This window comes from Engystomops pustulosus, chromosome 7, assembly GCF_040894005.1.
Source record: "Engystomops pustulosus chromosome 7, aEngPut4.maternal, whole genome shotgun sequence".
Taxonomy (NCBI): Eukaryota; Metazoa; Chordata; class Amphibia; order Anura; family Leptodactylidae; genus Engystomops; species Engystomops pustulosus.
The window spans coordinates 126,901,179-126,923,571 of NC_092417.1; the positions used below are offsets into that span (position 1 = coordinate 126,901,179).

The 22,393-nt window shown below is 47.8% G+C and overlaps 1 protein-coding gene across 7 annotated transcripts in view; it reads left to right on the forward strand.

Moving 5' to 3' along the window:
- SLC12A4 (solute carrier family 12 member 4) overlaps window positions 1-22,393 on the forward strand; it is a 743,054-nt gene that overhangs the window by 92,548 nt on the left and 628,113 nt on the right. For 6 of the 7 annotated variants that reach the window (XM_072117770.1, XM_072117769.1, XM_072117767.1 and 3 more), the window contains exon 3: window positions 11,148-11,279. In XM_072117770.1, coding sequence (XP_071973871.1) covers window positions 11,148-11,279 — 132 coding nt within the window. Of the gene's footprint in view, window positions 1-11,147; window positions 11,280-15,155; window positions 15,200-22,393 lie in introns of those variants that run through there. The other variant, XM_072117774.1, reaches the window with a different exon arrangement.

A 22,393-nucleotide genomic window follows, 5' to 3' on the forward strand; every position in this document is an offset into this window, starting at 1 on the left:
GAAAATTTAGGAACTCGTTTTTGAGGGCAGGAGTAGAAAAGCAACAATTCTGTACTGGATTTTTGACTTTTTTTTTCTTTTTCTGTGTTCACCGTTTAGCCTAATAATCATGTTATCTTTATTCTATGGGTCGATACGATTACGGGGATACCAGACTTGAACATATTTTCTTACATTTTACTAAATTTGTCAAATAAAACTTTAATGTGTGGAAAAATCTATCATTTTTGCATTGCTGTCTTCCAAATGGCATAACATTTTTACTTTTTTTGGCTACGGAGCTGGTAGCTTGTTTTTTGCAGGATATGTTGTACTTTGCACCAGTGTCATTCTGGAGTACATATGTTTTTTTTTTATCACTTTTTATTGCATCTTTTGTAAGATTGAATAGGTAAAAATGATAATTTTTGGTGGGTATTCAACAGTTTTTTAACAGCGTTCATCATACGGGTTCAATAATGATTTACTTATTATGATTCTACAGGTTGTTACGGACGCGGTGATACTATATATGTGGGGATTTTGTTATGATTTAGACTTTTTTTGGGTTATATGTTTCTTTATATGTTATGGGGCTTATGGGCATTTTTATTGATTTATTACTTTATTTTTTATTGAATAACATTTTATTTTTTTTACTTTTTCACTTTTGCCAGCATGGGACATGAACAAGCAATCATCTGATTGCTTGTTCATGATAATACCCTGCAATGCTTATGTACACATGCTCGCACTGTGCCTGTAAGATGATGTGTCTGCAGTTCTGGGGACCAGATCGGACCCCAGCACTACCATAGCAATGATCGGCGCAAGACCCCCCCAGAGGCATGCGTTCGCGGTTGTTACACTGGGGTGCCGGCTATTAGTCACAGCCGGCACCCCGATCCAGAGTCGAGCCAGCATCAGCTCAGTGGCGGATATAACCGCCACTGAGCGCTAAGTCACTGTGCTCCGTGGTGGATATATCCGCCACTGAGCGCTAAGGGGTTGAAAGTGTTTCATCTTTGGGATCGGGCTACCAGCAGTGCAGAGCTTGCGCAGAAATGCCAGCAGGCAGGTGTGAGTGCGTCTGCATACACTGTGAAGCTCTTGGAGATCTTAATCCCATTGAGAACTTGTGGCCAATCATCAAGAGACTGGTGGACAAACAAATTGTGACAAAATGCAAGCATTGATTGTGCAAGAATGGACTTCTATCAGTCAGGATTTGGTCCAGAAGTTGATTGAGAGCATGCCAGGAAGAATTGCAGAGGTCCTGAAGAAGGGTCAACGGATCATGTGAAAATATATTTGTGTCATTCTCAAAACTTTTGGCCATTACTGTATAAACACTGCACCATATAAACTCTACACACAGTATATACACACCCACCCACCCAGGGGCGGAGTAGGAATTGGCCCTGGAGGAAAAATTTGTAAAGTGGGTGCGGTCAAAATAAGTAGGCGTGACCATGTGATGTGGGAGTTGCTGAACTCCACACAAACTGTTTATAGATGGTCTAAATCAGTGATGGATAACCTATGACACGCGTGTCAGTGCTGACACACGTAGCCATTTTCACTGACACGCGGCTGCCTGAGAGTTAAGTTTCATCCTACATGATCAGGTGCAGTAGCCGGGAGGCTGAGAGATTGCACTGAGCTTCCAGCACTCCCCCCTCCTCCTCCCCCGGGCCGGCCCCTCCCCATGTGTGAGCTGTGCCTAGTGTCTCCAGTCAGCACAGGTATCAGCACAGGGCACAGCAGGAGAGGTGACCCGGCCATACACCCAGGAGGCTCCTCTGCAGCTCCTGATATTTGTGGTGGGGGTAGGATGGCAACACAGTCAGATGTCACATTGCTGCTGCCTTGTGTGATGTCCCAGCAGCTGCCACCTCTACACTGACCAGCTCCAGAGCAGGGATGAGGGAGGACAACAACTCCCATCATTCAGTGAGTAAGGTCAGTGCACTGTATGATAGAAGACAGTCATCAGGGCTTGTTTGTCAGTTTTGTGATGTACAAGCCCTGAAATAATCGCAACACCTTGCAAATTGCCAGACATTGCGATTATTTTGCTCCACACACCTTCTCCATGCCAAGAGGGCATGAAGGAAATGCGGATAGCGACGCCTGTGCCCTCGCTATAACCTGTGAACTTTCATGACTGAAAGTTTGCAGGTTACTAAGCAATTTCACACCTGTCTGATTGTATGGCAGTACATAGTAGGATCAATCAGACAATCCATGGTTAAAGTACCCTAGAAGTTAAATAGTATACATATTTGTTATTTAAACTATAAATATCAAAAAAATATGTTTTTTGGTCAAGGTGACACACCACCCAAGTTATGCTCGTTTTTTTTGGCGAATTTTGACACACCAAGCTCAAAAGGTTGCCCATCACTGGTCTAAATCAACATGTACAGCGCAGTGAAAGAGACTCATGCTGCCTGCAATTAAAGCTTCCTCTTTTAAAAGAACACAACTTAATACTGCCTTATATACAAAAAAAACTAGTACAATACCTTCTCCTATAATACTACCCTGAAGTAAAATATTAGAAAATACTGCATTTTATGTACAAGAATATAATGCTATAATACTGACCGCTTTGCACAAGAATATAACTACTATGCCATATAAAACCGCCAGCCACTCCTCCCCCTGTATATAACCAGCAAGCTCCCACTGTATATAGCCAGATATCTCCCCCCCCAGAATACAGCCAGCCAGCTTGCCCCCCCCACAATGCAGACAGTCAGCTTGCCCCCCCACAATACAGCCAGCCAGCTTCCCCCCCCCACAATACAGCCAGCCAGCTTGCCCCCCCCACAATACAGCCAGCCAGCATGCCCCCCCACAATACAGCCAGCCAGCATGCCCCCCCACAATACAGCCAGCCAGCATGCCCCCCCACAATACAGCCAGCCAGCATGCCCCCCACAATATAGCCAGCCAGCATGCCCCCCCACAATATAGCCAGCCAGCATGCCCCCCCACAATATAGCCAGCCAGCATGCCCCCCCACAATACAGCCAGCCAGCATGCCCCCCCAGAATACAGCCAGCCAGCATGCCCCCCCACAATACAGCCAGCCAGCATGCCCCCCCACAATACAGCCAGCCAGCATGCCCCCCCCCCCAGGATACAGCCAGCCAGCATGCCCCCCCCCAGGATACAGCCAGCCAGCATGCCCCCCCCCAGGATACAGCCAGCCAGCATGCCCCCCCCCAGGATACAGCCAGCCAGCATGCCCCCCCCAGGATACAGCCAGCCAGCATGCCCCCCCAGGATACAGCCAGCCAGCATGCCCCCCCCAGGATACAGCCAGCCAGCATGCCCCCCCCAGGATACAGCCAGCCAGCATGCCCCCCCCACAATACAGCCAGCCAGCATGCCCCCCCCACAATACAGCCAGCCAGCATGCCCCCCCACAATACAGCCAGCCAGCATGCCCCCCCCCCACAATACAGCCAGCCAGCATGCCCCCCCCCACAATACAGCCAGCCAGCATGCCCCCCCCCACAATACAGCCAGCCAGCATGCCCCCCCCCCACAATACAGCCAGCCAGCATGCCCCCCCCCACAAGCCAGCCAGCATGCCCCCCCCCACAATACAGCCAGCATGCCCCCCCCCACAATACAGCCAGCTTGCCCCCCCACAATACAGCCAGCCAGCTTGCCCCCCCACAATACAGCCAGCCAGCTTGCCCCCCCACAATACAGCCAGCCAGCTTGCCCCCCCACAATACAGCCAGCCAGCTTGCCCCCCCCCACAATACAGCCAGCTAGCTTGCCCCCCCCCACAATACAGCCAGCCAGCATGCCCCCCCCACAATACAGCCAGCCAGCATGCCCCCCCACAATACAGCCAGCCAGCATGCCCCCCCCCACAATACAGCCAGCCAGCATGCCCCCCCCACAATACAGCCAGCCAGCCTGACCCCCCCCACAATACAGCCAGCCAGCCAGCCTGCCCCCCAAAAAATACAGCCAGCCAGCCTGCCCCCCAAAAAATACAGCCAGCCAGCCTGCCCCCCAAAAAATAGCCAGACAGCCTGCCCCCCACAATACAGACAGCCTGCCCCCCACAATACAGACAGCCTGCCCCCCACAATACAGACAGACAGCCTGCCCCCCCACAATACAGACAGCCAGCCTGCCCCCCCGCAGAATACAGACAGCCAGCCTGACCCCCCTGCAGAATACAGCCAGCCAGCCTGACCCCCCTGCAGAATACAGACAGCCAGCCTGACCCCCCTGCAGAATACAGACAGCCAGCCTGACCCCCCTGCAGAATACAGCCAGCCAGCCTGACCCCCCCCCAGAATACAGCCAGCCAGCCTGACCCCCCCCAGAATACAGCCAGCCAGCCTGACCCCCCCCCCAGAATACAGCCAGCCAGCCTGACCCCCCCCAGAGAACAGCCAGCCAGCCTGACCCCCCCCAGAGAACAGCCAGCCAGCCTGACCCCCCAGAATACAGCCAGCCAGCATCCCCCCCAGAATACAGCCAGCCAGCATCCCCCCCAGAATACAGCCAGCCAGCCTGCCCCCCAAAAAATACAGCCAGCCAGCCTGCCCCCCCAGAATACAGCCAGCCAGACAGCCTCCCCCCCCCCCCGAATACAGCCAGCCAGCCTCCCCCCCCCCAGAATACAGCCAGACAGCCTCCCCCCCCCCCAGAATACAGCCAGACAGCATGCCCCCCCCCAGAATACAGCCAGACAGCATGCCCCCCCAGAATACAGCCAGCCTGCCCCCCAAAAAATACAGCCAGCCAGCCTGCCCCCCAAAAAATGCAGCCAGCCAGCCTGACCCCCCCCGAATACAGCCAGCCAGCCTGCCCCCCCCAGAATACAGACAGGCAGCCTGCCCGCCCCACCCAGAATACAGACAGGCAGCCTGCCCGCCCCCCACCCAGAGTACAGACAGGCAGCCTGCCCGCCCCCCACCCAGAGTACAGACAGGCAGCCTGCCCGCCCCCCACCCAGAGTACAGACAGACAGGCAGCCTGCCCGCCCCCCCACCCAGAGTACAGACAGACAGGCAGCCTGCCCGCCCCCCCACCCAGAGTACAGACAGACAGGCAGCCTGCCCGCCCCCCCACCCAGAGTACAGACAGACAGGCAGCCTGCCCGCCCCCCACCCAGAGTACAGACAGACAGGCAGCCTGCCCGCCCCCCACCCAGAGTACAGACAGACAGGCAGCCTGCCCGCCCCCCACCCAGAGTACAGACAGACAGGCAGCCTGCCCGCCCCCCACCCAGAGTACAGACAGACAGGCAGCCTGCCCGCCCCCCACCCAGAGTACAGACAGACAGGCAGCCTGCCCGCCCCCCACCCAGAGTACAGACAGACAGGCAGCCTGCCCGCCCCCCACCCAGAGTACAGACAGACAGGCAGCCTGCCCGCCCCCCACCCAGAGTACAGACAGACAGGCAGCCTGCCCGCCCCCCACCCAGAGTACAGACAGACAGGCAGCCTGCCCGCCCCCCACCCAGAGTACAGACAGACAGGCAGCCTGCCCGCCCCCCACCCAGAGTACAGACAGACAGGCAGCCTGCCCGCCCCCCACCCAGAGTACAGACAGACAGGCAGCCTGCCCGCCCCCCACCCAGAGTACAGACAGACAGGCAGCCTGCCCGCCCCCCACCCAGAGTACAGACAGACAGGCAGCCTGCCCGCCCCCCACCCAGAGTACAGACAGACAGGCAGCCTGCCCGCCCCCCACCCAGAGTACAGACAGACAGGCAGCCTGCCCGCCCCCCACCCAGAGTACAGACAGACAGGCAGCCTGCCCGCCCCCCACCCAGAGTACAGACAGACAGGCAGCCTGCCCGCCCCCCACCCAGAGTACAGACAGACAGGCAGCCTGCCCGCCCCCCACCCAGAGTACAGACAGACAGGCAGCCTGCCCGCCCCCCACCCAGAGTACAGACAGACAGGCAGCCTGCCCGCCCCCCACCCAGAGTACAGACAGACAGGCAGCCTGCCCGCCCCCCACCCAGAGTACAGACAGACAGGCAGCCTGCCCGCCCCCCACCCAGAGTACAGACAGACAGGCAGCCTGCCCGCCCCCCACCCAGAGTACAGACAGACAGACAGGCAGCCTGCCCGCCCCCCACCCAGAGTACAGACAGACAGACAGGCAGCCTGCCCGCCCCCCACCCAGAGTACAGACAGACAGACAGGCAGCCTGCCCGCCCCCCACCCAGAGTACAGACAGACAGACAGGCAGCCTGCCCGCCCCCCACCCAGAGTACAGACAGACAGACAGGCAGCCTGCCCGCCCCCCACCCAGAGTACAGACAGACAGACAGGCAGCCTGCCCGCCCCCCACCCAGAGTACAGACAGACAGACAGGCAGCCTGCCCGCCCCCCACCCAGAGTACAGACAGACAGACAGGCAGCCTGCCCGCCCCCCACCCAGAGTACAGACAGACAGACAGGCAGCCTGCCCGCCCCCCACCCAGAGTACAGACAGACAGACAGGCAGCCTGCCCGCCCCCCACCCAGAGTACAGACAGACAGACAGGCAGCCTGCCCGCCCCCCACCCAGAGTACAGACAGACAGACAGGCAGCCTGCCCGCCCCCCACCCAGAGTACAGACAGACAGACAGGCAGCCTGCCCGCCCCCCACCCAGAGTACAGACAGACAGACAGGCAGCCTGCCCGCCCCCCACCCAGAGTACAGACAGACAGACAGGCAGCCTGCCCGCCCCCCACCCAGAGTACAGACAGACAGACAGGCAGCCTGCCCGCCCCCCACCCAGAGTACAGACAGACAGACAGGCAGCCTGCCCGCCCCCCACCCAGAGTACAGACAGACAGACAGGCAGCCTGCCCGCCCCCCACCCAGAGTACAGACAGACAGACAGGCAGCCTGCCCGCCCCCCACCCAGAGTACAGACAGACAGACAGGCAGCCTGCCCGCCCCCCACCCAGAGTACAGACAGACAGACAGGCAGCCTGCCCGCCCCCCACCCAGAGTACAGACAGACAGACAGGCAGCCTGCCCGCCCCCCACCCAGAGTACAGACAGACAGACAGGCAGCCTGCCCGCCCCCCACCCAGAGTACAGACAGACAGACAGGCAGCCTGCCCGCCCCCCACCCAGAGTACAGACAGACAGACAGGCAGCCTGCCCGCCCCCCACCCAGAGTACAGCCAGCCAGGCAGCCTGCCCGCCCCCCACCCAGAGTACAGCCAGCCAGGCAGCCTGCCCGCCCCCCACCCAGAGTACAGCCAGCCAGGCAGCCTGCCCGCCCCCCACCCAGAGTACAGCCAGCCAGGCAGCCTGCCCGCCCCCCACCCAGAGTACAGCCAGCCAGGCAGCCTGCCCGCCCCCCACCCAGAGTACAGCCAGCCAGGCAGCCTGCCCGCCCCCCACCCAGAGTACAGCCAGCCAGGCAGCCTGCCCGCCCCCCACCCAGAGTACAGCCAGCCAGGCAGCCTGCCCGCCCCCCACCCAGAGTACAGCCAGCCAGGCAGCCTGCCCGCCCCCCACCCAGAGTACAGCCAGCCAGGCAGCCTGCCCGCCCCCCACCCAGAGTACAGCCAGCCAGGCAGCCTGCCCGCCCCCCACCCAGAGTACAGCCAGCCAGGCAGCCTGCCCGCCCCCCACCCAGAGTACAGCCAGCCAGGCAGCCTGCCCGCCCCCCACCCAGAGTACAGCCAGCCAGGCAGCCTGCCCGCCCCCCACCCAGAGTACAGCCAGCCAGGCAGCCTGCCCGCCCCCCACCCAGAGTACAGCCAGCCAGGCAGCCAGCCTGCACCCCCCAGTGTACAGCCAGCCAACCAGCCAGCCTGCACCCCCCAGTGTACAGCCAGAGAGCCAGCCTACCCCCCGCCCCCCTTATTCTACTTCTTGTTTGCCTGAATATATGAAGACTACGCTTCCCTATTACGGTCAGAGCACCACCCATTTTTTGCCCCACATTTGTTACAAGCCGATGACTATATATGGATAGTGCCCCTTATTCTACTACATTAGAAGACTGCACGTGTTTTTTTTTTATCAAAATAAAGGAAAGCACATCATGAGTAAACCGGAGGACACTATAATGAAGATTGGGCAATCTGACTAGTGAAATACCCACAAATGAGACTTTACAAACGGAGGGAAAAGGCAGGGGAATTTTTTGCACAATGCAACTTAAAATATGAACTACAAGTACTTGGCACAGAAAATTTTGATTTTAGAATTACTGGTTTGGCGAAATGAGAGTTAAGACTATTCTGGACTCTCAACTCCTCATGTTTATATTGTACAAGTGGGCGCATACTAAGAGGCCTAAGGGTCTATAAAAAAGTATTCCAGTTTGCTGAAGACGCAAGAAGGGTCCCACTACTGATAATGAAGAGCAGACAAGCTGTGAGTGTGCTGTAAGGTGAGTACTTAAGTTTGTTTTTACCGAGGGCAGTGGGAGGCTTCTAGCGCCCCTTTTTTCTTCCACCGTGGTTGCACCCGGGACCAATGCCTGAGTTGCCCATTGGAAGAAACGGGTCCGTTTTTAGCCCTTTAAGGACCTGGCCCTTTTTTGTTTTTTTCATTTCTACTTTTTACTCCCCACAATCAAAAATCTATAGCTATTTTTTATTTATTTTTTTTACACATAAAGAGCTGTGTGATGGCTTGAAGTGCACTTCATGGTATTTATGGTATTTATTCTTTAATGCCGTGTACTGGGAAGCGGGAAAAAAATTCCAAATGCAGTGAAATTGGTTAAAAGAACCTCATTTGCGTCGTTTTCTTGTGGGCTTGGCTTTTACGACTTTCACTGTACGCTCCAATGCTCCAAATTACATGTCTGCTTTATTCTTTCGGTCGTTGCGATTACGGGGATACCAAATTTGTATAGGTTATATAATGTGTCCATGCATTTACAAAAATTAAAACCTCCTGTACAAAAATGTGTATGTATATATGTATGTGTATATATGTATGTATGTATGTACATATGTATGTGTATATATGTATGTATGTATGTACATATGTATGTGTATGTATGTATGTATATATATATATATATATATATATATATATATATATATATATATATATATATATATATATATATGTGTGTATGTGTATATATATATATATGTGTGTGTATGTGTATATATATATATATTATATATAATTTTGCCATCTTTCGGCGCTAATAACTTTTTCATACTTTGGTGTAGGAGCTGTGGGTGGTGTCATTTTTTCAACTTGCAATGAAGTTTTCAATGCTGCCATTTTAGGGCTATACTACCTTCTGATCACTTTTTATAGAATTTTTTAGAATTTTAGAAGGCAAAAAAGTGGCATTTTCAAAAATCTGGTGCTATTTTCCGTTACAGGTTTAAACGCAGTGAAAAACTTATATTTTGATCTGGCATTTTTGGACACGGTGATACCGGATGTGTTTATGATTTTTACTGTTTATTTATATTTATATCAGTTCTAGGGAAAAGGGGGTGATTTGAATTTGTAAGTTTTTTAAATATAATTTTTTATTTTTTACCATTTTTCAGACTCCCTAGGGTACTTTAACTCTAGGTTGTCTGATCCTACCATATACTGCCATTCTACAGTATGCAGGATACGGGGATTTTCATCCTCCTACATTACAATGTGCAATTAACACATAGTAATGAATGGGTTAAATCCAGACCGCCTCGGGTCTGGATTTAAGACCCGAGGTTGTCATGGCAACTGAACGCCGCTCCCCGATGACGTCATGGGGAGCAGCTATCTCCAATAACATGAAACTGGTATTCCGTCTTGCTTAAGGCACCTAATGAAAAAGAAAAGAAAAAAACAAGTTCCGCAGAAGTTATCCCAGGTAGACCATACAGCCTCAAACTTATTCATCTGGTTATTCACTTGAGTGGTCAGATGCTCCATCAATCGCATATCTTTAATTCGAGCGTACAGGTCATATCTTTAATTCGAGCGTACAGGTCTAGAGTGGATGGCGGAGTAGGTTTCTTCCAGAATAGAGAGATTAGGCATTTAGCGGCAATGAGAACCTGAAGGAGCAGCCTGGCACTTGGACCCCTCACGTTTGCAGGGAGTAAATTAAGTATACAGCAGGATCTAGAGGGACATCCATTCCTAGCAATTTAGGACAAATTGTCTGAGTTCCTGTAGGGTTCAATGATTGGGCCTTTCCAAAATATGTGCATCAAGGAACTGTGCTACAGCTCCAGCATGCGATGTCAGCGTTAAATTTGTGGAGCAATTCTGGGGTGTGGTACCATTCATAAGAATTTTAATTTTATTTTCCATTTAAAGGGTATTAACAGAAGTTTTCTTTGCTCTGGCCCAAATAATCTCCCATTGCGCCCTAGAGAACTTTCTACCTATCCAATTTTCACACCTATCCGTATACAAGATCTGGTGCCATTGGGGAGTTAAGGATGCAATAGTTACTACAGATCAGGCCCTTACTAGACGGGCAACTACCGCAGCTCGGCTCAAAAGGGGTGGGTCGTATAGAAACAAGTAGGTGTTGCCAGCTTTGTTCTGTCCCTTTCCTTATAGGAATCTCAGAAATGACCAAGGATTCAAGCTGGGCACATTCCAGTCTTATCTCAGTTGCCTACACCATCTTTGGGTGCAGAGGCCATCTTTAAAGTAATTTTGCAATAGTTGTAGACAGTTATCTGACACATTTATTAACCTTTCAGCATGTTATTTTCTGCACACAAGTAACCTACTAAGCATAACCTTGAGATCTTTCCCTTCACATCACATTTGCATTTTATGTGGTGTTTGCTTTGCTTTATGTTGCATTTGCATGGCAATTGCGCCATGTTTACGTTTACATTTGTTTAAATGACATTTTACGCTGCATTTGCTTTTTCATGGTGTTCGATGGTCACTGTAGAGACCTGAACTGAGGAACATTGACGGTCATCCTGTTTCTTCAACTTTTAGAATGTTGCCTTCTCACCAGGCTTTTTAAAGACAGAACTCTTGCTGATTAGAATTCTATTTATTCGAAAATAACCAAATCAACTTGGTTCAAGAGACCTGATATTAGCGTGTCAGTGTAGTCATTTGGTGGTTATGTATTCTTCACAGTATATATATTGTATGCATTAAAAATTGCAAAAGAAAAATGTAAATTGAATGTGACACAACTTTTTTTTTTTCTTTGTGTGTTTAGGAGGAACTGGATGTTCGGCCTAAGGTTTCTTCCCTTCTTAGCCGGCTTGTAAACTACACAAACCTTACACAAGGTGCAAAGGAGCATGAAGAGGCTGAAAGTGAAGAATGCTCTTATAAGAAAATGTTCAAGGTAAAGGCCTTAAATGATTTGATTTTGGGACAGCCCTACGCTTTTATATATTTTACTGATTCTGGCTCTACCTATTCACATAACTGTAGGTTTAGGCAGACTCATATGGTGGGTGATAAGTCCTGAAGGAAGAATCCTGCCAGTTAAATATTGAGATTGGATATGTGGCCAGAGCTTGCCCTATATGCCTTGCAGGTGCTGTGCTGTCCTGCCCTGCGGCTAGTGTGCTTTCAGAGCCGGTGGTGTCTGTTGTGGTTAGGATTAATGTGATGATGATGATGGAATAAACTTTACATCACATAACCACGTAATAATCTAGGACAGAGAACTTCGGTTCTTCTTCCAGAGACAAAGCTTACTTTATTAGAGTTTTAGGCCCACAGACATCCAGACTTTGACAATGGTGTTATTAATTTTGGTGATCGCTCTAGCTTGCAGATATAGATGAATGTGCTACCATACTCAGATATTATACCTCCATTTATCTATATATTGTTCATTCAGCCCTACATAGCAATCAGCCCTGCTTGTCTTCAGTGTTGGATCCCTTCCATTCCTCTATATCAGTGATGATGAACCTTCTAGAGACCGAGTGCCCAAACAACAACCAAAATACACTTATTTACTGTGAAGTGGCAACATGGCATTTTAAGTGGTAACTCATTGTAACCTGTTCTTCCACATCTTCTAATTGTATAGGCCGCCTGAGGCCACCAATACAGTTGAAAGAAGGAAGGCAAATTCAGACCATCATTGTAGCGTCTCTCCAAGGTCTCTCTGTACGGGAAGAATAGTTTGTCCAACAGGATGATCTCCAAAGATCTTCTGTCAAAACCTTTTCATTTTTCCCGCAGTTCCAAGTAGTCAATGAAGTGTCGCTTTAAAATAGCACTGAGAGCAGTTGCCTGGGAATGCAGGAAGATTTGGTGGATTTGGTCCTGTTTGGGGGACAGCCTGAGTGCCCACAGAAAGGGCTCTGAGTGCCACCTCTGGCGCCCGTGCCATAGGTTCGCCACCACTGTTATAGGGTTTCCCAATGCTTAGGGATGCTTAGTTCAGATTTATTTTTTGCCTTTTGATCCAGCAGGTTTAATTGTCCACAAGTTCGAGAGGTTATCACATGCCGATACGACTAAGGCAGTGGTGGCGAACCTATGGCACGGGTGCCAGAGGCGGCACTCAGAGCCCTCTCCGTGGGCACGCGGGCCATCACCTCAGCACATCAGACCGGACTCAAACAATCTTCCTGCAGTTCCAAGCAACTTAAAAGATGCTGCTTTCAGTCATATTTTGATACTTACTTTGCTATTTGGGACTATAGGGAGAATGAGTAGACAGGGCCGAATTATCTTTGGAGGTCCTCCTGCTGGCCCCATGATTTTCTCTGTGTACAGATGGACACTGGAAAGAAGCTAAAATGATGAAAATTTTCCATCTTTCTACTGTGTTGCTGTCCTCAGGAGGCCAATATGATTGAAAGTTGTTGAACAGGGAGCAATAAGTTACTGCTTTAATTTTTGGTTGGCACCTCGCGATAAATAAGGGGGGGGGTTGGGTTGCAGTTTGGGCACTCGGCCTCTAAAAGGTTCGCCATCACTGCCCTATAATATTTGGATAGTAAATGCATTGGACAGTGTTAAGAAATATTTAAGGTCTAATATACAACTTCTTAGTGTTTAAAAAGTCACTGTTGGCACCCCCAATATCTGGGTTAGGTTGGATCTATTCATTTTGGTTGGTTATTCACAGTCTGGGTCATATGCAGAATCCTGTGGATATTAAAACATCCTTGTACGTTGGTTTTAAGCAAATAAAGTGTCTATTGTGGGGAATATTGATATATTTGCAGGAGCGGGATTAGAATTTGCAACCAGTTACCAGTATGGTAACTCAAGATATGTTTGCTAGATTAAGCATTTGTGGTCTAGGTTGTGATAAACCAACTGAATTTATATCTTGGCTAGTATAGGTAATTCTCTGTGTCCTGGTCTGGCTAAGGCATTTGTGTGTTTTTTTTTCTTCGTTTTTTGTTCTTTTTCTTTTGGGACAATCTGTCCTCAAGAAATAAAAAAATATGAAGGGGGCCGCAAAAGGTAGACTGTCAATAGGTGCATGTTCTCCGCCTGTCAAAAACTCGGATAAGACAAATAAAATGGATAAGTATCTTAATAAGTCTGAGCTGGAAGATTCCGGGGAGCTTGATATACCAGGTCCCTCTGTCATTGGGGGACATTTTGTCCCAAATTAAACAATGTTTTGAAGCCATTAGTGGAGTATCTATCCAAGTACGGGATGTCAAAAATTATATTCCATAATCCTCTAGGCATAATTCCTGCCTAGAGGATTATGCTGGGTAAGGATCTACACTGGTAGGAATGTTGTCGGGGGAGGGGGGGGTTCTCATTGGAGTTTTTTTTTTTCTCTCTCCCTTTCTCCTTCACTTCTCTGTGAAAAGAAAGGCAACCAAAAAGGATAGATAGGTCTGAATGCAAGACGCTAAAACAAGTTAAAGTGAATTGCGGTTTTTAATTTATTAAAAAAAATTTTCCCAGCAATTATTTGTTGACAAGAAATTCATTTAACACGCAACACTGCAATGGTATTGTTAGAGGTTTTTATCTGGGGCTCAACCCCCCCTTTCCCATTGCATGGTGACTTTCAAATTAAATCTTTCATGGCTCCCTGTACCAGGGAGGAGAGAACAAACCCAAGACGCAGACATGGCCTTCAGCTGCACTCAAATCACACTCTTTATTTAAAAAAATCCCTGTCATGTATATAAAAACAGAGAAAGCTTCAGAGGGCGTGAAGGAAAGGAGATAAGGTGCTTAGATGCTATAGGGTTAGTTTAAATGCACAACACCCGCCCCTCTAATATTTTCTACGAAAAGGTTAATAAATTGTGTCCTGTTAATAAACCGCGTCTCCTCTAACTATCACAGCTTGTCTAGTCTCAGGATACGTGCATGCACGATGCCGAGACTAACAATTAGGTCCTAGTTTGTTCCTATACAGCGGTCCCAGTTCGGGTGAGTTCCGCTACTGCATCTGTCCCTATAGTAATCTTTCCCTAGGTTGTGGCTGCGGGCATAGATTGTGTGCCGACACGTGTTTCGCCGAGTCTCCCCGGCTTCTTCCAGATGCAGTAGCGGTACTCACCCGCATAGATTTTAATAAATTAATAAAAGTTAATTTTTATTACACTCAACTTTTTCTTTCTCCTAAAAATCCCCCTCCCCTCTTTCTTTTCTGAGAGAATGTGAGAGGCAAACAACATTTTAAATAAGAAAAATAGCTGAATTAAGATATTTAACCCTATAGCTTCTGGGTGTGCAACATACCCCTCCCCCAGGCCAGACCTAAAATGGCATCTGTTTGGTTCTCTTGGTCAAGATGGCCGCAGTAGAGGAATATATCACTAACCGGTATTAAGGAAGGGATGGATAAGTGTGGCTCCCATTCCAGAGGTGTATCTATATTGGTGCATAAAAATATCCTCCTTGTAGTGAGGAAAACATTGATAGATGAGGAAGATAGATTTAGTCATAATTCATGGGTCATTGTATGATAAGATGATTATTATAGTTTCGATTTATGTTCCTCCTCCATGCAATTCGGATTCTATATAAAATTCACAACTTTTTACTGGACAAGCAAGATCCACTATGGTTCATACTGGGTGATTTTAATATTTTGGAACCAAGACTTGATAAATCTGGTAGATTTTGGGAGAGGGGTGGTCACGGTGTAAATAAATTTGCTATGTTATTAAATTAATTTGGTTGGCTGAATATCTTGCGGGAATGTCATCCGGATAAACAGGAATTTTCATGTTTTTCAAAGTGTTTCACATATTGATTTTTGTTTTGGTAACAGGTCGAGTTTGGCCTTGATTCACAAAATTTGTTATTAAGCAAAAGGTATGTCATATCATGCATCATTGTTAGTGATATGTGATTATTTTAAGGGTGCACCAGAATGGATTATCTAGGGTTAAGCATGGGTGGTTTCAAATTTTGGGTTCCATGGAAAGTGCGAGGGATAGATTGCGGGAATTTATTACTATGCACTCAATGGATAACGATGAAATGGTGGAGTTGGAAACAAGGAATGCCCCTAAAGCCTTTTTTTCTGGGGTCTTTAAGGAAATATGTGTTTTTGTTAAAAAAAAAAAAAAAAAAACGTAACTCAAAGGCACTTAAGGAACAAATAAAGCTGGCCGAACAAGAGGCCATTAAGTGGCAGGGACAAGGAGGGTTAAAGGAGTGCCAAAAAGCAGTGGATAATTATGAAATGTATATGATATAAATGGCCCAATATGATCAGTGGCTGTGTCGTTACCAGAACTTGGTTGAGGTTGAAATTCAAAGGAAGAAAATGGCGAATGTCATTAGGAGTCAGCAAGACCGTAATTTCATAAGGTCAGTATTAGATGAGGAGGGCAAGTTAGTAATGGGGATAGAAAGAATTCAAGGGATCTTTTATGATAATTTTTCGGAAGTTTATGCAGCAGCTGGGACAACTGGTGACTCAGCAATACAGGAGTTTCTTGTGGCTTCAGGCCAGAGTAGGTTGGATGAGGTGAAAAGGGCTTGGCTAAAATTGTCCATTGGAGGAGGAAGTAGTGAAGTCGGCTGTGGCTGCATCTGGGATTGGGAAGGCACCTGGTCTTGATGGCATTCCATTAGAGGCCTCTGATAAATTTTCTGAATTATTGGTTCCACATTTAACGAAGGTATATAAAAGGGCATTTGAGAGTGGTAGGCTACCATCCTCTGAGGGAGGTCTTGATAATATTGATATTATAAGAAGGTAAAAACCTGATAGCAGTGGAATCATATAGGCAGATCTCCTTAACCTCTTCCCGACATTTGACGTAATAGTACTGCATCGCGGGAGGTGCGTTCTCGCAAAATGCAGTACTATTACGTCAAACTTCTGGCCCCGCGGTTAGGGTTGTTTCACAAGAATCGGAACAAGGGATCTCCAATAACGCCGCGGAGAAGAGCGGAACAAGGGCAAGGGAGGCCTAAGAGAGGCCGAGCCAGAAGAGACTATTGAGAGTCTGTATCAGGTACCGGAGGACAAAGCCGAGAAAGTGGCTAATTATGGCTATACTATAGTATACTATACTATAGTATAGCCATAATGGGAGAACTGCCCTGAAAGAAAGCCTACCACTCTCAAATGCCCTTTTATATACCTTCGTTAAATGTGGAACCAATAATTCAGAAAATTTATCAGAGGCCTCTAATGGAATGCCATCAAGACCAGGTGCCTTCCCAATCCCAGATGCAGCCACAGCCGACTTCACTACTTCCTCCTCCAATGGACAATTTTAGAGTTTAGAGGGGGTAGGGGGGGTAAAAAAAGGGGGGGGGGATAAATATATAAATAGCAATATAACATAGGAAAGGTTAGCTAGAAGAAGACTCAGCGGAGCTGGTGAGCAAAGCGGGAGCCAGGTGAGAGTGACATAAGAAAGTTAGATAAGATAAGATAATCCTTTATTAGTCCCACATTGGGGAAATTCAAATTAGCATAGAAAGCTCGACCATAGGCGGAGGAGGGGGGAACTATGCATGACATCAGAATAAATAGGAAGTCTTTGGCTTGAAAGCATAGTTGGGGAGAAAATAATAGAGTGATTATTCAACTGGATCTTAGGTTCAAATTGTTTGTATTGTTTGATACGTTGTAGTGTTATTCCATACACAGGTGAGGGGGGAAGTGAATCTCCTTTGACAGGAGGGGAATCTCATTAAAGCAAGAGGGAGACTCATCACGCAACTAAGCCACAGAGGCAAAATTATCATAAGGTTCTTACTAAAATGAGAGTGGTGTCGTGGAATGTGAAAGGGCTGAGAGCCCTACAGAAGAGGGTAATGGTTCTTCGTCATCTTAAAAGATTAAAAACTGACATGGCTCTACTGCAGCAGACCCATTTGGATTTTCCTAGAATGTGCAAACTGTGGGTTGGAGAGGTTTATGGATCACCTGCAGTAGACAGAAAGGCAGGGGTCCTGATTTTGATCAACAGATCCCTGGCACACAAGGTAACAGCGGTGTCAAGGGACGAGGGGGGGAGACGGGTTACGATACAGCTTCAGATGGCTACAGATGTTCTTAGTGTTACATGTGTATACGCCCCAAACGCAGACCAGGTATCTTTCTTCATCTCTCTTAGAGACACATTGAATGGTGACACTACACCTTTGAAAATAGTGGGAGGGGATTTTTAACGATGTAATGGAGGCACAAGAAGATCGTGACAGAGGGGTGGAGACCGGGGAGAGATTGAGTGGAGAGATCAACCCCACTTTCTAGATTACAACAGGCGGTGGCTCTGGAAGATATTTGGAGACTGCAACACCCCCAGGATAGGGAGTATTCTCACTCTCACAACTCATGGTCTAGAATAGACTATTTCTTTGTCTCGGCTAGTCTGCTAAGGAGGGTCCAGGCAACTCAGTTGGAAAACATGGTAATTTCCGATCAATCCCCAGTGACATTAGATCTAGCGGATGTGTGTCCCAAAGGCACGGATTACCTTTGGCGATTCCCGACGTTTTTAGCGCAAGATGAAAGCTTCATAGTTTTAATGAAGGGGTGGTGGCTGGAGTTCATAGAGGGAAATGGGGTGCACGCGACTGACTCTTTACTATATTGTGAGTCAGGCAAAATGTATCTTGGGGGTCGCATTATGGACTATGTCAAAGCATTAAAAAAAAAAAAACAGCAGAACAATACAGGAAAACAAGTGAAGCGGTGCGCAAAGCATATACGGCTTTCTTGGGAAACGCAACGGAGAATAACAAGGAGGCATGGTCCCAGCCACAAAGGGATTACACAATATGGGCAGAAAGGAAGGAGAGTTTCGTCAGGTCCCAGCTGCAGCTAGATCTGCACAAATTTGGGGATAAGTCCGGAAAACTGCTAGCGAACCTGGCTAAGGGCTGAAAACCGGGGTCTCACATACTGAAACTCAAAGATAGTGGAGGAACAGTACACGCGGACCCGGCAAAGATTACTTCCATTTTGGGAGACTATTATTCCGCGCTGTATGTTGACACACTAGGGGGAGAACGACGGGGGGAAGGATTCCTCCAACGAGTAAAACTGCCCAAGGTAACTGCCCAGTTACGATGCTACCCGCACTACTAACACCATACCAGGCGGGATTTACTCAGGAACGCTCGGCGGTCACAAATGTTCGTAGAGTTCTAATGACCCTGGATGTGTCTTCCAGACTACCTCAGGGGTCGAGGGCGCCTGCCCTGGTCACTCTAGATGCAGAAAAGGCATTTGATAACGTGCATTGGGAGTGGCTAGGGCAGGTGCTGGACGTAATGGGCTTTGAGGGAGCTTGGGAACACTATACCGGAATGCGTGGGCAAGGATACACACTCCAGGCTTTTTATCGAAGCCCTTCCCACTACAAAAGGGTACACGTCAGGGGTGCCCCCTCTCCCCGCTCCATTTCAATATAGCCCTGGAACCGATGGCACGGTTATTGACCGAGACACAACTTTTCGAAGGAATAAGAGTAGGTAACTCCTCATTGAGGGCGGCTTTTTTTGCGGACGACATTGTCCTGTTCATGGCGTATCCACAATCACAGTTACCGGCACTTTTACAGGTATTCAATGAATATGCAGAGATCTCGGGGTACCGCTTAAACAGGGAAAAATGTGAGGTCCTCTTTCTAGGGGGTTCACACCAACAAGGAACACAGGCAACTAGGATAGGAGAAATACCGCTCGCTCCCTCCTGGATTAATTACTTAAGGATAAAAATAGGCAAGACCCCAGATTCTATATATCGCCTAAACCACCCCCCTCTCTTTAACAAAATATAACAGGAACTGCGGCAATGGCAGACGTTGTGAGTATCTCCAAGTTGCTATACCCCATGCAAACAATCCCGCATTTACTGAGACACAGACATCATGAGCCTTAACAAGGAAATATCACACTTCCTGTGGCGGGGGAAACGACCTCGCATCGGGTTTTCAAAACTGACTATGACAAAGGACCAGGGGGGAATGAACATGCCCGATATTGGATGCTACAATCTAGCTTGTCTAACATGACACGTACTGGTCTGGCTAAAAGACAGTAATTACTACTCAGACACGAAACTGGAATCGGAATACTGTTCCCCATGGGATCCCCGTACCTTATTACATGTCCAGATAAGTTCCCTACCACCGGAGATCAAATCCTCGACCATTCTGAGGGACACAATAGCGGCTTGGAAGGCGGTAAGGAAAATTTTTCATCTCCGATGGATGATTTCAAAATACTTGCCCTTATGGAACCATCCGGCCTTCCCGCAGGGCTGTCAGAGTAGGTTATTTGTAGCATGGAGGGAGAAGGGGATTCATACAGTTAAAGACCTACTGCATATGCAGGAGCACAGATGGATGACAAAGGAGGAAGTGATACACAAATATGACCTGACGGGCGATCAGACAATGCAATTTGCACAGGTGATGAATTTCTGCCTGAACAGGATCTGAGACATGACACTAGAAGGAACAAAAAATGACTTTGACCGGATTCTGAAATTCCCCATGCAAACGGGAGGCATATCCATACTATATCGATACATCAGAAAGCGTCTGGGAGCTAAAGAACTCTCTTTCACCAGTTGGGGCAGACAGCTTCGGGTGGAAGGCATAGGGGAAAGAATCCTTAAGGGGTGGCAGGCGCTTAGGAACAATGTAATTAGTGAAAGGTGGAGGGACACCCAGTTCCGCATAATGCATAGGGCAACCCACGTCAGGAGAGTTGCCAAAACTATTTCATGTAGTCAGCTTGGTAGCAAAGAGATGCCTCCTGCAGCACTGGCTGGAGCCATGGGTCCCCCCGGTATCCACAGTTCGGGATCAAATGACCCAACTCTTCTACTTGGAACGGTTAAAAGCAGAAAAGGCCAAATCCAAATTGATGGGGAAGCTTTTTAAGAGATGGAAGGGGTTCCTGGCACATCATGTCTCCCCATGGGAACGAGATAGTATTTTTCAGCCATTCACACTCACTCAATGGTATTTGATGGCACAATTAAGGGGCACACTCAGGAACTGGGGGATACCTGCTTAGGAGACTGAAGAACTCAGTTACTACCGAAGGTTGAGGTCTGGGAGACCCCTATACGGGTGCGCACCTCTCATATGTGTATGGAGAAGTTAAGAAATTGGATAGACAAGTTTAAATATCGAGTTTGAGGGATTAATGTAAAGATGTTCAAAGTGATAAATATCGTGTTTTCAAACTTGATAAATCAATATGTAGTATACTTTGGTTGCTCATTTGACCTGCGAGACAAATACAAATACTACGGCACTGCCGAGTTTTATGTAATGAATGGCCTGCGAGCCATATGTGTGGAGTAAATGTTTGTACTAAAAAATAAAAATAAATAAAAAAATTTTTTTTAAAAAGTGAATAAAAACCGTTAAAAACATTGAATTAAAAACATTTTTTAATAAAAAGAATTAATTAGTTAGTCCCCTAAACACAAACATTCCCTATACACATGTAATAAAGTAAAAAAAAAAGCAAAATCGTCAAAAAACCCCACATATTTGGAATCACCGCGTCCGTAACAATCCGTCCAATAACTCAGAAACATTATTGGGCCCGCTCGGTGAACGCCATTAAAAAAAAACATGTAAAACTCGCCAAAAATGTACATTTTTCATAAAATCTCTTCACAAAAATGTTCTAAAAAGTGATCAAAAAAAGTTATGTGCGCCAAATTGGTACCAATTGAAAGGACAACTCAACGCGTAAAAAAATAAGCCCTAAAGCTAAAGCTCTGTCAACCAAAAAATATTAAAGTTACGTCTCCGAAAAGATGGCGATGCAAAAACAAATGAGATTTTCTCTATATGAGTTTTATTTCCAGTAAAATTGTAAAAATAAATGAAAAACTATATAAATGTGGGAATCCCGTAATCATAGTGACCTGTAGAATAAATATAATATAGTATTTTATACTGTAGGGTATATGACCCCCAAAAAATACAAAAAGAAAGGAAACCAAAATTGACAATTTTCTTTTCACCCATACATCCGAGTTAATAAAATCTCATCAATAAGCTAATGACCCATTAAAATGAAGTATTTATTAAGTGCTTCCCATGTCGCAAAAAATAAGCCCTTACATGTCCAAATTGCCCAAAAAATAAAGATTGTATAGCCAATAAAAAGTGACAATGCATAATCTGCTCTGAATGGCGCAGCTTCCCTTCTATGCCTTGGCGTTTGCCCATACAGCAGGTTACCACCACATAAGGGTGTATTGTTATACGCGGGATGGATTGGGTATCAAATTTTGTGGAGCATTTTGATATTTTATCCACTGAGAATTTGTACATTGTTTAAAAAACACATTAATTTAGCAAAAAAAAATGTACTTTCAAAATTGTATCCGATTTTGTTTTAACCCCTGTAAACCAATTAAAGGGTTAACAAACTTCATAAAAGTTGTTTTACGTACGTTGAGGGGTGTAGTTTCTATAATGGGGTAATTTATGGGGTTTTACGTTTATTTATGTGTCTTTGAAGCCAAAACTTAAAGGGAACCTTTCACCAGGAATGTCATCTTTAGCTGTTGACAGGCTCCACTAGCCTATGCTATGCAGATTTTCCAAATGTCTTTGGCGCGGCTCCTCTTCTGTTTTCGGTGTGGCTCTTCTTCTGTCTTCGGTGTGGCTCTTCTTCTGTCTTCGGTGTGGCTCTTCTTCTGTCTTCGGTGTGGCTCTTCTTCTGTCTTCGGTGTGGCTCTTCTTCTGTCTTCGGTGTGGCTCTTCTTCTGTCTTCGGTGTGGCTCTTCTTCTGTCTTCGGCGTGGCTCTTCTTCTGTCTTCGGCGTGGCTCTTCTTCTGTCTTCGGCGTGGCTCTTCTTCTGTCTTCGGCGTGGCTCTTCTTCTGTCTTCGGCGTGGCTCTTCTTCTGTCTTCGGCGTGGCTCTTCTTCTGGCTTTCCCCGCGGCTCCTCTTCTGGCTTTCCCCGCGGCTCCTCTTCTGGCTTTCCCCGCGGCTCCTCTTCTGGCTTTCCCCCCGGCTCCTCTTCTGGCTTTCCCCCCGGCTCCTCTTCTGGCTTTCCCC